The 16,995-nt window shown below is 36.9% G+C and overlaps 2 protein-coding genes across 2 annotated transcripts; one reads left to right on the top strand and one right to left on the bottom strand.

Annotated features, from left to right (window-relative positions):
* Window positions 1–806: 806 nt before the first annotated feature.
* On the top strand, window positions 807–9,646 carry pmelb (premelanosome protein b). Its single transcript, XM_058410103.1, has 12 exons — window positions 807–918; window positions 4,065–4,178; window positions 4,510–4,656; window positions 5,119–5,256; window positions 6,091–6,252; window positions 6,360–6,704; window positions 6,779–6,859; window positions 6,947–7,069; window positions 7,487–7,574; window positions 7,662–7,861; window positions 8,118–8,202; window positions 9,012–9,646. The coding sequence occupies exons 1-12, from the start codon at window positions 819–821 to the stop codon at window positions 9,145–9,147; spliced, it is 1,719 nt and encodes a 572-aa protein (XP_058266086.1). The 5' UTR covers window positions 807–818; the 3' UTR covers window positions 9,148–9,646.
* tuba1c (tubulin, alpha 1c) lies at window positions 9,637–12,582 on the bottom strand. The gene is made up of 4 exons (XM_058410106.1): window positions 12,434–12,582; window positions 11,150–11,372; window positions 10,898–11,046; window positions 9,637–10,801 (listed from the first exon to the last, which is right to left on the bottom strand). Exons 1-4 carry the CDS (start codon window positions 12,434–12,436, stop codon window positions 9,821–9,823), a joined length of 1,356 nt encoding a protein of 451 aa, XP_058266089.1. The 5' UTR covers window positions 12,437–12,582; the 3' UTR covers window positions 9,637–9,820.
* Between the last annotated feature and the right edge of the window lie 4,413 nt (window positions 12,583–16,995).

The raw sequence follows: 16,995 nt of genomic DNA on the forward strand, positions 1-16,995 counted from the left end.
GTTTGTTGCTGTAACAGGACATGGAGTTATGGGAAAATAATAACTTCATATTGAATCACAATATCCTATTATGGTTATTGGTTATTTTCTGATATTTTATTCTTTACATAATAAACAGTAATGAGTGGAAGCCGGTCAACTCTTATGTTTGGATCAGGAAAAATGATTCATGATCATCTTTAGCTGAATGATGAGCTAAAAGACATCAATATTACTCTGTATTATAGATATTATGTTCAAAAAATGTATTTTTAATAAGATATCACAGTGTGTACATACGAGTCATCAGTAGAGCTTGTGAATTTCCATTAACAATTTTCATGCTGCTTATTACTAAGATGTAAAAAAGAATCCTGTTCTGTACTAATTCAGGAAACATTACCAGAACAGGGTAAAGTCAAAAAGACAAATTAGTCAAGGCCCTTGAGCAGTTTCTCCCGTCTTAAAGCTCTCGTGACTCTACTGTACCGGCCAGACTTTAACACTGGATTAACGTCAACCTGTTTTTTTCTAACACAAAGCATAAAACACATGTAATGACATGACATTTCAACATCCATCGTTCCAGTGTATGAATTTGTAGAATGTTTTTATTTATGATTCATGAGAGAACGCAGTGCAAGGTTTGTACTTGCAGCATGCATACAGAAATCTTTTTTTTTTCTACATAAACCGCTTATGAGTAGTGAATTGCTTTCAGGTGTGTGTGTGTGTGTATGTGTGTGCACATTGTAGGAGTGGCCAGTTATACTCCATCAGTGATGTCAGACATGATGTAAACTCATATCACATATATATCACATATTTATAGATTCAGCATGGATTTGGTATCCTTCATTACACTGATGGGTGAAAACAACAAAATGAAGCTATTTTCAAGAATTTTTATACTGCTCTTTTTTTCAGTGGTGCTGTCGAGTAAGTATTTATGTTGTTATATACTCTCCCTATGAAATCAATGCTAAATACTTAACTATTTCTATTTCTATACCAGAGGCTTTGACACATTTTGACTACCTTCTGCAACCCAATTAAATACGCTCGTTGTAATTCAGAATAATATACAGAAAGAGACTCTAGGATCAGTGTTTTTTTTCACTATAGGAAAGTACTTAATTTATAATTTTGTCTTATTAAGGTCGAGAGAGGAAAGAGAGAGAGAGAGAGAGAGAGAGAGAGAGAGAGCTTTTAAGTGTTTATAGGAGCTAAATAGTTTCATGGATGTTCCACAATATTTATAGCAACTATATGTGGATAAATAATACAACATTTTATTCCAAATTCATTTATTTCAAATATGGATTTTGCTGTGGTATAAAAGGAATAAAACTTCAGAAAGTCCTGTTACAGATAATAGTTACATTGCATCATTAATAAGCCACATTATGTTTAAACCTTACTTGAAATTTATTTATTATATATTATATATTTTGCACTTCTAAGGAATGAATCTGGTTTAAAGTGTAGACATTTTATGTAATGACTTATTGAGTTTTATGAGGTAATTTCCAGCATATTTTTTACTGCAGTGCTGTTTCCTAGTGTTCTTGAGGCAAATAAATAAATAAATAAATAAATAAATAAAAAATAAAAAAAAAAATTTATTAAATAAAAAATTTTTTTTAAAAAATGTTTAAATAAGTCGTGTTTTATTGTAAGCATTTGGAAGAATTTCACTGTCAGTCATGACTTCACTATTAGAAATAAATGAGATTTATGATCATGAAAAATCTGTTATATTAAAAAAAAAATCTAATCTTTTTCTTTAACTGAAGTATGCAGTCCAAATTTAGGTTTACATCCTAATAAGGTATAAAATTAAATTTGCAGACAGACTGCAAAACTTGAGCTGCTACAACACTGACATCTCATGGCCACATGTAACTACTCATCTCAGTAACAGTATCAACTCTAATACTCGAGTTTCGAAAGTTAAAGATTCACAAAAGTCTCTTTTCAAAGAACCAAGAATCTCCCCTGTTAGCTAGCATGCTAATAACTCTGATGAGCTGAATATAAACAGCTAGCTGCCACAATCCAAACTGCTGTGATTAAATACATAGATTACTGTGATGAGTATTAACTTGTATTCTTGCTGCAGGTTACAGTTGTGAGGAATTTGTTAGCTGTCCTGTTTGATGCTAAACAACGCTTCATGAGTAAAAATATAGGGTTGTGGAGGGATGTAGTGTTTGAAGATGTTGAGTAGAAGAGTATTTGCTTCATTTCTAAAATGTCAAAGGAGTACAGTGAAAGAAATAAAAAACAAATACTTAAAAAAAGTCTTTATTTAAAAAAAAAAGAGGCTTAAACATGGTAACAAATTAACTGGAGGCAGAATCTGAAATTTTCCAGCATCTACTCAGTAACAAGCATGGTTTTCTTTAGGTAGTGCAAAGACTAACCTATAGCAACAGGAGAAAAATCTCAAGAATACTAAAAACCTGCAGACATCTCTCTATGCCTTCCACCCGATCTAGCCAAACAAGAAATAAGTGGATTTTAAGATTAATCTGGTCTTAAAGCAGGCTAATTAAACTGTAAATCTTACATCAAGGTTTTGCAGTCAGCAAATGAAACATTCTAATCACCACATATTTTATCTAAGCCTCTTAAATTATAGCACCTAATTGCTAACATATCCCCTGGTGGTGATTTGACTTAGAGTGTGTGTGTGGGCCTGCTTGGGTACAGTGCTTTGTAAAGCTAAATTACTTTTGGAAAATTTCACATCCTGAAACTGTGTGACCTTTAATAAAATAATGTTATTTATTTATTTATTTATTTATTTATTATTGTTTTTATATGGTGTGCCCACAAATTAATATATTAAAGACAAGGATTAAACATTTCAAATTATATTTTTATATTTTTTACAAAATAATTATTTTGCAGTCATGAAATACTTAACTGTTGGCAATGGTTATAAATTATTATTAAATCTTTTTGTATTTTAGCCCTCTGATGATGCCCACTATAAAAGCTCACATCTTACATACAGCTTAGCAGTGTAGAGATCATTTGAATTTTTTTATTATTATTATTTAAATATTTAAAAACAAAATGCAAAATGAACTCCCCAAAATTATGATCAATTTCTACAATAAATTATACAGATCAGAAAATATTCTATTTATTTTTTATTTGTATTATAACTCAGCACACCAGAAATGTCTTTTATTTTCAGTTATTTGCTGTTTGAGTTTTAAGCCAGAACTTCTTCAGGCCTAAGGAGACCAACAGCTTTCAAACAAGATGTCATACATTTTGTTGTTGAATCCCTACTCCAGTCATCAGTCTGGTCATCGGCCAGTCTATGCTTAAACAAATAAATAAATAATAATAAAAAAATAAATAATAATAACAATAATGTAAAACACCATATATCTGAAATTGTTTTTTTTTAATTGACTGTTAGGTATCAAAAATAGCTCTCAGAGTTAAATGTGTGACTTCAGCTGAATTAGACCATGGTGGTGATGAAATACTAAGCATGGATATGATTAATAATATTACTCTTGACCTCTTAGAATGATCCATAAAGTCATACTGGTGTCAGTGGGGTTGCAGCATGGATATACCATTAATATCTGCTTAAATTCAGTGAATAGTAAATAGATTTTTTGTGCATTACAGAAAAAATATTAACTATAGTTTAATGACTTTCCACATCATATTAACTTGTGGGCTCAGGTTACACAGTTTTTGGCCACAACATAATAAATCTCAGCCATGAGATATTTTAGGTTTAGGTTTCTGGCTTTTGAGGTTTACTGACTTGTTTATAAAATAATCATCCAGTCACTTTAGCAGCTTCCAAGAGATCAAGTTGCATTCAGATTTTAATGCTCAGCATCTTTGAAATATTTCCACCAAAAGCGTCCATTTGCTAACACAGTGATCTGTCTATAATCAAATGCCCCCCCCTCCCCCTTTTTGGGCCCTACTTCATTTGATTTTTTTTTAATAATATGGACAGTCGTAAAAAGCATTTCAAGCATGTCATACTTTGTACGACTGTTTATGTGACCAAGAAAATCTGAATTTAATTCTTTCCATTTCAGAGCAACTCCAGAATAGCAAGTCCAAACCCAGATTTATACGATATCAGTCATGGAACACAAAAATGTACCCAGTGTGGAAGAATGGAGACCCGCGTTATGCGAGCAGCTGGACAGGTTCCATTGTCTTTTATTAAATGAATATTCTAATATTGAACATTTATATTTATTAGGCACTTTATCCTGGTCAGGTTCAGGGTCATGGTGGGTCTAGAATATATGCCAGCAATATTGGATGGGAAGCTTGTCCATCCTGGGGCAACTACTGTAACTGTTTGCGTAAAAAAATAATAGTTCTAACGCTCAGTAACCACATGTGATCTAATTCTAATACAAACAAACTCCATAAACCACACCCCTGTTTTGACAGTCTGGCATTATATAGGTGCAGGTAGGTGTACCAACACGCATGTTTTGTGTGTAAAGCAAGGTGTTTTCATGCCCACAGGTGGAGAGCTAAAATTCGAAGTCCGTAATGATGCACCAACTCTCACTGGCGCTAATATTACCTTCACTATTGACATAATTCTCCCAGACATCCAGCTGGTCCTCCCTAATGGAGAGGTCGTGTGGAGAAAAAACTGCTTTGTAAATGGTACGTCTGAAAACACAGTGCTATTAATACATGTGACATGTCAAAGAGCTAAAGCGAGGACACAGCACAGTTTCAGATGATCCATCTGCATTTGAATTCTTTTATAGTTACACATAAGCAAGTAAAACAAGTTAGTTTCAGTTGTTCCCATGGTAGACTCTCAAACAATTAAACACAAAACCAACAACACAGCTTGTCATATTACAGAGCATGAGTGAGCATGAGCAGAGTGTCTGAAAGCTTAAAATTATAACTTCACCTCTGATGTTATCAAAGTGCTGACACTAGAGACTCCATATCACTGATTACACAGTGATTTAATTTTCACTTAAACTGCTTGTGTTTTCGAAATTCTGAGAATGAAAATTTGTAGAATTAATCCTGTCCAGCATGAAACAGTATCCACTACACTAATTCTCTTGAGTTTTTCTGACAAAATGTCTCACGCTTGAATCTATTAAGGTATCCAGCATCATGAAGGTGAGCCCACCTACCCTCAGGAATCCACTGACGAGCAGAATGAGGTTTTTCCAGATGGATCTCCGCTTAACCATCATGGAGACCAAAAATCACCTTATGTGTTTGTGTGGAAAACCTGCGGTAAGTTTGGAGATATTTTAAGACTCTCTTTCTGTTCCTTGCATATCAATGGAAGTGACAATTATTCTGGTAATCTTGAATTCCTGCCTCTGTCCTGTGTGTGAGAAGTCCATGAGTTTTCTCTGTGCTTAAGTTTTCTCAGGTACTTCAGTTTCCTGCCCCATCCAAAGACATGCATGGTAGGCTAATTGACCACTCTAAATTGTCCATGGTGTCTGCGATTGTGCCCTGCATTGGTTTGTCCCCTCTCTTGTGCCCTGTGTCCCCTGGGATAAAATCCAGACTTCCCAAAATTCCGCATAGGATAATTGGTTCAGGAAATGGATAATTATACAGTATAATAATAAACAAAAAAATAATAATTAGCAACTTTTAGAATTACTGTTACTATCATAAAGTGAAATATTTTCTAATAACAGCATGTCCTGATGTGTTTTTATTTCTTGCATACCACAGCAATTTGCCAACAGTTATAATTTTTTGGTTAATTAAAGAACACACATCATCCATTTACCCAGTGGTTAGTGTTGTAATGTTATGGAATATCTGTGAAAAAAGTTATGTTTACGTTTTAGTAGCTATTCAGCTTGGCATCTTTGCTATTTGACCTGAAAAAAAAAAAACTATTTAAATCGGTTTAAATCAGTTCTATGTAAACTGTTACTATAGAAATAATGTATTAAGATAAGCACTTTAATATAAACCTTGCAGGTAGCACTACTGATACAGAAAATCAATCATCAATTTCTGACCAATCAGAATGAAGCATAAAAAAATCCCATGCAGATTTTTATGTCCTATTTGTAGCTTTACATTCCTTCTTTTTTTCCTTAGGAAAATACTGGCAAGTGAGTGATGGTCTGTCATCCTCTCTGACCATCAGCACTGTAGACATCCCTCTGGGGTCCTATGTAATGGATGTGGTTATTTATCACCACAGAAAAAGAGACAGATTCATCCCAATTGGCTACGCTTCTACACAGTTCTGTATCACTGGTGAGCATCCACCCATCCATCCATCCATCCATCCACCCATCTATCCAATCATCTGTCTGTCTGGTTAAATAATCCATTTTACTTAAAACAAATTTGCTTTTCTTTAGACCAGATCCCCTTTGCTGTCACTCTCACACAACTGAATAATGAAGAGGAAAGTGACCAGACATTTATCCAAAACCGTGCCATTGTCTTCTCCACTGTTGTCCATGACCCCAGTTCCTACTTGGCCAACTCTGACATCACCTTTAACTGGGATTTCGGAGACGGCAGCGGCACAATGATTTCAAGAGAACTCACTGTCACCCACACCTACACCAAGACTGGCTTCTTTAAACCCCATGTCCTCATCCAGGCTGCTATTCCAAATCTGTCCTGTCACACTCCTCCACTCACTGCAGCTGCCGTTATCTCTGAGGACCATGCAGGGCCTGTTCAGCTTATCTCCCCTGGTAGGGTCAATATGTCAATGTTTGTATCAGAGTAGAAATGATAAAACTCAATTCCATTTTCATGTTTCACACAGAAAGTGCATCTAAGGACATGGAACATTCCGGTTCATTCAGTGCTGATATGAAAACAGCTCCCCATCTGGACACAAACGGAGGTTTTCTTTTTAACTTATGCTATTTGTCTAAGAAATATCATGTTCCTGTATGTACAGAAATTCACTATTTGTCGTTACTGTTTCCAGTAATGGATTTGGAGGCTATTTACCAAGACACTATTGTATTCAAAAAGCCTCGGCCATCAAATTCTGAGCAGGACTGTGTGGTCTACCGCTATGGCTCCTTCACCACAGGGATCACAGTTGTTGGTGAGCTTTTCAGCTAAAAAACCGTCTTGATTAGCGGCATTAATAAACACAAATACTAACTTTTTAATGGATTACGCCCTACATGATCCCTAAGCTAAAACCAAAGGACAATTTGATTTTATTAATGAATAAAAAACTTTTTAGTTACATTTAATGTTCTACAACATCCATGAGATATATTAATTCCTGCTATTATTTATATTTGATCAGCTATAAAATGTTTTTTCCCTCACCACCAAAAAAGTCTGCAAAATACAATCAAATCTTTCTAAGAAACCACAAACTTTTTGGTCATGGCGAGAAACTAATTATTATAGAAAATTCCAGTTACAGAAAATTATTCATCACCTTCCAACCAATCAGATTTGAGAATTCACTGATATAATTAGGTCTTGATATATTCACCTGATTTCTCAGAGAGCATTGAGGATGTGCAGATCACCCAGGCTGTTGGTGCTTTACATGAACAAAACACTGTGGATTACACCATTTCCTGTCAGCAAAGGTATTCTCTAATGATGCATTATTTGCAAGAATGAAACACCACACAGAAGGAAAATCTTCTGCATCAGCTTGTAATGTTCTCTTTCAGTTTGCCTACAGACATATGCACTGCGTTATCCAAGTGCCTTTCTCCAGGCAAGACCATCTGTAGTGCTGTAAGCACTTTACCAGCGTGTCAGCTCCTTCTTCGACATCTGTTCAACGATTCTGGCAACTTTTGCATTAACGTGTCAATGAGTAACGGCGTCAGCGTTGCAGTCACTAGTGCCAGAGTAAACGTCCTCATTGGTGAGTAATAATATATCTGGCTTATTGTATCTTCATGGTAATACTTAATTACAGGTAGTGTGTCTCAAACCAGTCCTAGTTGGCCCAACTTTTTATTCTTCTCTTGGAATTCTGGGTAGCAGGTGTTTTGATTTATGTGGCAAAATGTGGGCCATGTAGATGTCTTGTGTGTTTACAAAAAAAAAGGGAAAACCCTTTACTAATTCATTAAGATACACCGAAGCTGTGGACATTTATTACCATACTTTTTTTCCAGGTTCCAGGTTCATCATCACAGCAACTGTGGCTATGGTACTGGGTATCCTGGCTGTTGCATTAGCAATAGGAATCTTAGCTTACAAGTAAGTCACTGTAGAATTTTTCCTTAATTTAAGTACCAAAAAAACGTTATTTATTTCCATCTTGAGTCTTTGACTTACCAGGAACAAATATTGCTTGACTTTTGTAAAAGGTTCCAGCCAAGTCATACAGTGACGATGACAGAGTATTTGTACTTATCTATATTTTTCCTCTGTCTTCATACACATGCTGGAGCACGTGCACACCATACATAGCTATCTGAGTAGCAGCTTCTGATGACTGTCCTACAAACCAAAGCAATAGCTTCTGGTGTTTATCTGTGTGTATGATTTGTCTCCTGTGTGTTAACAAAGCTAAATATTGCTATACATGTTATATCATTTCTTCAGCTTTTATTACAAAGCAACTTAGAATTAAGGCAGGAAACATCTAAGCAGCTGATCTACCCCTGGTATTCTTTCTAGCTAGCAAAGGACCTTGTAAATAAAATAGAACTCATTAGACGTCTTGGCATCATGAATGTTAGTCAGCACACTACTTTCTTTACATTTATTCCTTTGAATCAGGAAATTTGAAGCATTGCTTATGAACGGTTCAAGATGCTAGATGCTAAATGATGTATGTAGTGACTTATTAAAAGGTCTATAAACATTTTAGCTATTTACAATTTCTACTTCAAAGCAACCAGCCATGTGAGATAGACCTTAGTGGTCCTTTGCTCTACGTTTCAAATGAAGGCTCCTGTTGTATATGCATATGCGTAGTTGTGCTGTCAATACTGTATTATAGCTGAGCTCCACTGTATCTCAATGAAATAATGAGAAAAGACATTTCATTTTTCACCCCTCAGGCATGTAAAGCTCTACCAGCCTCTGTCTGAGATTTCTGCAGCTGGAATGACGCATTCAATGCCATCTCTCCTGTGGGGCTTGATAAAGCAGCAGGCAGCACTGAAACACTCCGTTCTTCTTTACAGGGCAGTGTGAACAAGCACCATCTACAGCAACAGTCAATAATTTAACAACAGTTTGGAGCAATTCATGATGTTAAAGACCTTTTTTCTTTAGTTTTGGGTAGGTGTACTTGATCTTGCGTTTCACACAAATATCCAAACAATGTGTCAATACTATAAATACCCACTTTTTTTTTTAAACTACTGTACCTGGATGGCTATGATGCAAGCAGCCTTAGACTTCAGTTATGTTTTTAATGCAATTTAATAAACAATTTCAAAAGCTACTAATCAATCCACATTTCGGTATTAATACTTGGGAACTCTGAAAAACATTTTTTTTAAACCCATATGGCCAGAAGAGGGTGCTCAGTACAGGATATTTTTGTGGTCTTCTTGTCATACATGCAAATTCCTCATTTTATACTTCCCCAGAAACCATGTACAGCTTTAGCACTAATCTGGAAGTCTACATGACTTCTAGTGAAATGATCTTATCTAACAGGGAGAAACAACAAGCAAAAACACTGAAAGAGAGAATTTTATTCAGTCACATTGAAAAATTGGCTGACAAATGCCACAGACAAATACACTGGCCAAGATATTAACAATAGTACAGAATCAGACAGAGTTTACACTTGATACTTAAGGAATATCATGTGTACATACTGGCTACCTGTTTAATTTTCCATTTTTGTTCCCATACTCTAATACTCCTCTCCCTCTTCCTCTCCCTCACCTTCAATGGAGTCAACACCAACCTCTTCATAATCTTTCTCTAGGGCAGCCATGTCCTCTCTGGCCTCAGAGAACTCGCCCTCCTCCATACCCTCACCCACATACCAGTGCACGAAGGCACGCTTGGCGTACATCAGATCAAACTTGTGATCGAGACGAGCCCAGGCCTCAGCAATGGCTGTGGTGTTGCTCAGCATGCACACAGCCCTCTGCACCTTGGCCAGGTCTCCACCTGGAACCACAGTGGGGGGCTGGTAGTTGATGCCAACCTTGAACCCAGTGGGACACCAGTCCACAAACTGGATGGTGCGCTTGGTCTTGATGGTGGCGATAGCAGCATTCACATCTTTGGGCACCACATCACCACGGTACAGCAGGCAGCAGGCCATGTACTTGCCGTGACGTGGGTCACATTTCACCATCTGATTGGCCGGCTCAAAGCAGGCGTTTGTGATTTCGGCCACAGAGAGCTGCTCGTGGTAAGCCTTCTCTGCAGAGATCACTGGAGCATAGGTGGCCAGGGGGAAATGAATACGGGGGTAGGGCACCAAGTTGGTCTGGAATTCAGTAAGATCGACATTAAGGGCACCATCAAAACGGAGAGATGCAGTGATGGAGGATACAATCTGGCTAATAAGCCTGTTCAGGTTAGTGTATGTAGGACGCTCAATGTCGAGGTTCCTACGGCAAATGTCATAGATGGCTTCATTGTCTACCATGAAGGCACAGTCGGAGTGCTCTAGGGTGGTGTGGGTGGTCAGGATGGAGTTGTAGGGCTCCACTACAGCTGTAGACACCTGGGGAGCTGGGTAGATGGAGAACTCCAGTTTGGACTTCTTACCATAGTCAACAGACAGGCGTTCCATCAGCAGGGAGGTGAAACCAGAGCCGGTTCCACCACCGAAGCTGTGGAAGACCAGGAATCCCTGGAGACCTGTGCACTGGTCAGCCTATAAAGAGAATCATATAATACTTTTATTCATATTGTTATGTTATAATTTAAAATATAAATTTTAGTTAATGTTGGACAGTTCAAAGATACTCACCAGTTTGCGAATCCTGTCCAAGACCAGATCAATAATTTCCTTGCCAATGGTGTAGTGACCACGAGCATAGTTGTTAGCAGCGTCCTCTTTTCCTGTGATGAGCTGCTCAGGGTGGAACAGCTGGCGGTATGTTCCAGTGCGGACCTCATCTGAAGGGAAGGCACATAAGATAAGGGAAAAAAAACCCAAAACAAAACAAAACATTAGTAGATTTAAAAGGGAAATTTTTCAGCAGTATAATGTGAATCCTACCTATGACAGTGGGCTCCAGATCCACAAACACAGCCCTGGGGACATGTTTTCCAGCTCCAGTCTCACTGAAGAAGGTGTTGAAGGAATCGTCTCCACCGCCGATGGTTTTGTCGCTGGGCATCTGTCCGTCCGGCTGAATACCATGTTCAAGACAGTAGAGTTCCCAGCAGGCATTGCCAATCTGGACACCAGCCTGACCCACGTGGATAGAGATGCACTCACGCTGTGGGAGGAAAAAGGTAAAGTATATAGTATATTTATTAAACCACAACAGTCATATTTTATTAATCGTACTAAAGCTTACATAACATGTTTTGTGCTAAAGTTACACATTTCTAGACCTGGGCCTAAAGGAATGGTCATTTTGAGCCTAAAATGCTGATGTAAGCAACTAAACAACTGCAGGGCTGCATAACAAAGCCAGCAGTCAGCAAAGCACTCTCTATTCAAGGGAATGAGAAAGCACAAAAAAGCCATGAAAGAGCCCCACCCAGTCTACCACAGACTGGCTAACCGCAGCAAGAAAGAGCTTACACACACACACACACACACACACAATCTCTCTCTACCCTATTTATTTTGGAAAATAGCTTTAGATAAAACATATGGATTTATACATTTGAAAAGATTTATATTTGGTCATATAGACCAAGACGATCCTTCCACACCACCTCCCACTACTGAGCACAATCACTACAGTTACATTCAAAGTGAATGCAATATTATATGCCCCAAGGACATGAGCAGTTGTCAAATGAATCAGGAATGGGAAATGCTCAGCCATGCCAGACACAGGATCCAGCAAACAGCTGCTGGTGTCTCCACCCAGGATCGTCCAGTGAATGGAGGCAGAAGAGGATGGGGCGCATTTCATGAATATTCTCTCCTCCTTCTCAATGCTAACAATGAACCCTTGATCACTGCATCAGGCATCCTGGGGCAGAGCCATGCAGACAAGATATTATCATAATAAAGGCAAAGAATGCAGGGATTATAGGCAAGTGCCTTTCACAAAACAGAAGCCAGGAAGAAAACCCATTTCTTTTTTTTTTTTGCATTTGCAAACTAACATTTATAGCTGTAAATACCTATACAGATAAAAGCTTACAGATAAAATGCTCTTACACCATGTCAGTCTGTTCCTCCATCTTAGAGACCCCGAGCACGCCTGACACAAATCGCCAAAATATTTTCTTGCACTAAATACATGTTTTTTTAAAAAAAAAACTATACAGTGTAAAACACAACGAGTTCCTAAAGAGACCAAAAAACGACAATACTCACCATTTTTCCGAAAGAAAGCGGACGAAGGAGCGACAGCCAAATAAGAGGAGCTTAAAGGGAAGGCTGAATGTTGACAATATTTGGCGCGCAGCAATACAAGCCTACACAGACACACCAGCAAGGGGCGGGGCGTGTGTTTTAATGACGTCAGGTCGTAACAAACGCAGCCAATCAGAGCTGTCTTAAGCTTCTCTCTTTAGTCCAACTATTATAAAAACGCCATCTTGCACCATTAAGACAGATTTTCTTTTTCTTTTTTTTCTCTGAGTACAAAATCCCTGACTTATTAAACTAATTTATCGAAAATATTTGAAAGTTTGTGGACACCCATATGTGGTTCTTCTGTGGCAATTTGTCAATTATAAATTTTTATAAATGATTAATGAACATCACGTTGTAATTTTTAGCCATTTTTATTTACATTTAATGCTCTGGAACAACTACAAGCCAACTTACATTATGGTCTCTATTTTTCCTGTCTCTTGTAGTAATAGGGGAAAAATACGAAGCTTTTTATTGATTTTTTTTATTATTTTTACTTTTTTATTTTAGCCTTTTATTATGTTATTGAGAAAGCACAAACCTAAAAGTGTTCAGTCCTAAAGACTGTCCCGTGGTGGAAAATTTACTGACTGTGACAAAGCTGAGACTGGAGACACATTATTATAGATGTTCAATAAATATATCCTGACAGATTATTATAAGATTTAGGTCACGTAGATTGTCTGATATACAAAACCCTGTGCACGTTGTTTCAATAGAAATGACGAGTTTATTAATATAAACCTGTGATTTGACTTATGGAAAACGAATCAACCTCTTCTGACAGGCCATATTAAAAAAAATTAAAGAGTGCTGCGGTATAATAGATTAAATAATTTCCATGTTTCTTGTCTTTTTTACATTCTCCACATACGTTTTCACATATGCACAGTAATCAGTCGTACACTGCCTTCATATCAGGCTTGTACTGAAGACTTGAGAAGCACTATTTTTCTGTTGATTTGAAATGCTATGCTCTTGTACAACACATCCACATTTATTTTGAATTTATTTAAGATTTCTAATACATGCAGTGTAAATAGATCTACGTTTCATTCTTTTCTTCATCCAGAAAACATAGGAGGTGCAAATCTTTGCACTCATTTGCACAGAATACATTAGAACACACACTCTCTCTCTCTCGCTCACACACACACACACACACACACAAAATAAATAAATAAATAAATAAATAAAACAAAAATTCTCGAGTCAAATCACTGAAGAGGAGCAGACTGTGTAATATTTGCATTACTAAACTAAACTACATGTTGAATGAATCACTACACTAAAAAAAAACCTCAGTGTTCCTTTACAGCCAAACACAAGGCTACTGTAAAGTATCTGATTTGAAATGCAAAATGGCTGAATGCCTTCCACTGTGAGAAGATGTACTCAGCTCATGTTTGCTCCATCCTCCCTGCCATTCTGCCTCCCAGTGTCCTAGATTTTACAGTAGTGATGTCATCATTTGTCACGTGTTCAACCATCCTCTGCTTTTGCCTTGTCAGTGTGCACTACGCATCCTCTTTGAGGGGTGTGTTTAGAGTGGCCTTTAACTTTCATCATCTCTTTTTTGCGCTGGGAAAAATCTAGAAAAATGTGTGATGTGTGGATCACGTGGCCTGCACAGTATTTGGAGGAAGAAACCCTGGTGTAGATTTTACTGAGTCAGCTACACTGAGCAGAAGTGACTCCTCATACCTATTTGTAGAGTAAGGACTTTTAATCACAAAGACTAGCTATGAATCCCACTCTTTTTACCCACACGTCAATCTCTGGAATTTTGGTAGGTTGTCTGCTCCTTTAAATTGTGATCTCATCATCCACCCAGGGTTCAAACAAAACACAATGTTTTGTTGTTCAGGCACCATACATCAGATGTGTCATCTAATAAGATTAGGTTTGAATTTTTTTCATGTGTTTCTGAAACCAATGATTTAATCATACTTAAGTGATGAAAGACATATTCCACTCATATTAAATAACATGGCAAATATTGCTGTGATCTCAATATATTGTTGCTATTTTTTAGATTTGCTGTGAGGCTATCCTCGGCATGATACTCTACCAGGATGTTAAATAAATGTTAAATTCTGTCTTTCCAGTATGAATAATATAATATTTTGAAGGGGTTAGTAATATAAGTGTTTGAGATGGCTGGGTATACAAAATGTCAGAAATGTAATTAATCATGAGGAGATGGGGTTGGCAAGGCCCAGGATCACAGAAGAATGCTTGCCTGTGACATCTGATAAGACCAAACTTATGGATATGAGGATAAATCCATTGATGAAGAGTATGGCATAGGGTTCCTCTTTTGAGGACATGTGTAACGTACAAAGTGACGATTCAAACAAGTTTGAGATCATTCTTTTTCAATGAGAGCTAGCAACTTCTGCTGACATGAGCGACAGCAACCATTGATGACTAGATGTTGGTGTGTCCAGTGATGTGGAAAGGTCGAAATTTTAAGCAATTAATGAGCGAATTGATGCAGAGACAACCGGGGGGTTCATTTCAGTCGATTTCAGGGTTCATTTCAGTCGATTTGTCAACAACTGATAACCCACTAATAAATATTAGTGTAATAATAGTGCTATTACTATGATAACCAGTAATAGAAGCACCTACTGGTTTCATAGTACATGAATTCATAGTACAGTGACTGATAATTTGCAGTGATAAAATCACTGTATGTGTGAGGGGCAGTCTCATGTTTCTATAATGTATTAGATTTGAGTTGCTGGTTATAGAAAAAGTGTTACTGCATACTGTATATATTTTGTTGTTGTTCCTGCCAGAATTGTTGTGCCACATTTCTTTTTTTTTAAAGGAGTGTGCCACTGGTAGTACAAATATAAAAGCCCAAGTCTAAATACTATTTAAGGTTCTACTTGCAGTAGATTACTACATTACTACAGTAGTAGAATAGAAAACCTTAGAAAAACACTATGAACCCTGAAGAGATTGTGATGATTAATAGTGGTCAAGCCAAGCATTCCATTGGAAAAGCCCCAGCAGCTGCCATACTGAGAGGTATTTAAACAGTTGGTGAGATGAGAATAGGATGGGAGGGCAAGAAGCAGGAGTGGTTGCCTGTGGAGAAAGCTCAAACATAAACTGTTGAACTTATTTGCTTTACTGCCATCTCCTGTGTGCACTTAAGGTCACATACAGCTCATAGTAAATGAATAATAGACTTAAATTTCTAATGCATGCTTTTCCTAATTAACTCCAATAACCTATAAACATCAAATTATATTAGACAGACGCAAAGTATTCCTTTATTCCTTTTTTAAAATTCTGTTTCATATATTATTTATTATAACTGCCTTCTATTGCTCTTGCATGTTTGTGAAACTGTACATTTAAGGTATACAGCCAAACATGCTCAAACTTTGACTTTATTTTGATTAACCTTTTTTTTTAGACTGACAAGATTCAAGTCTGTGCATTTTACTTTGCCTTGACTGTCATAACCCATTATCCCCTTTATGCATCAGAGCCTGTGGTCAACTATGTGCACTCCCTAGAGCAGATTTAATGATAGATGTTCAGGAAGCTTGAGAGAGTGCAGCGTGTCTTATGGTAATGGGTGGAAATGACATCATGCTTTGGCAGTAAAATGGTATGTCTACAGAGCCTTGAACACTACCCTTTTTTTTACTGAGAGGAAAGAGGTTATATAACTGTTTGTCAAAAACAGTGTAAAAGTGCTACATTTTAGAAAACCTTTCATAAGTAGCCCAAGATGTTTTTGACATGTGTATCACAAACGGCACAATTTTTGGTCATTCATAACCTGGACATATAAATACTACATATAACAACTTGCTATTGTTCTCTGTTGTTAGCAACAAGCCAGTAAACACTGAAGTGAAACATTTGGGCTGAGGTAACCCAGACACGTGAACAAGGAAAACTGTGAGAATTCATAAACCTTAAAAGAAAAAATGTGACTTGATAATAAAAAAAGACAACATACCCTTACATGGTATTGCAGATAGTAACGTTTTCCAAAGTGCAAACTTGTGGGGTAGATATATCTCTTAATTAAGAGTAAATAAAGACCTCATGGGTTACCATCAAACAAAGCCTGTAACCATGGCAGATGGAGCACTGAGATTCCCTCAGGCATGTACTCAACTTTCCAAACAGTGCCAAACTGATCGTTTGACTCAAATTACACTTTTATACAAAAAAACACAACATTTTTAATAGGTAAGTTCATTTGGATCTTTACAAATGGATTAAGGCAGACATTCATTAATGCATTTGCAGATTTTATGCAGAATATATTAGTTAGTGATAAATGACTGACTGACTGAATGAATGAAGTTATTGGTTGCAATTTTCAAAGCATTTAGCTGTTAAAACCAAGACATAAATGCAACAAGACAATTACTACACATTGACTAGAAATAAGTGCAAAATAAAAAGGGCAAGAGAGTTCATTAGGTATTCTAACTAATTACACAGTGTATTACTGCCATTTTAAGATCTGTGCTTCAAGATAA

Source organism: Hemibagrus wyckioides, linkage group LG15 (genome assembly GCF_019097595.1).
Source record: "Hemibagrus wyckioides isolate EC202008001 linkage group LG15, SWU_Hwy_1.0, whole genome shotgun sequence".
Taxonomy (NCBI): Eukaryota; Metazoa; Chordata; class Actinopteri; order Siluriformes; family Bagridae; genus Hemibagrus; species Hemibagrus wyckioides.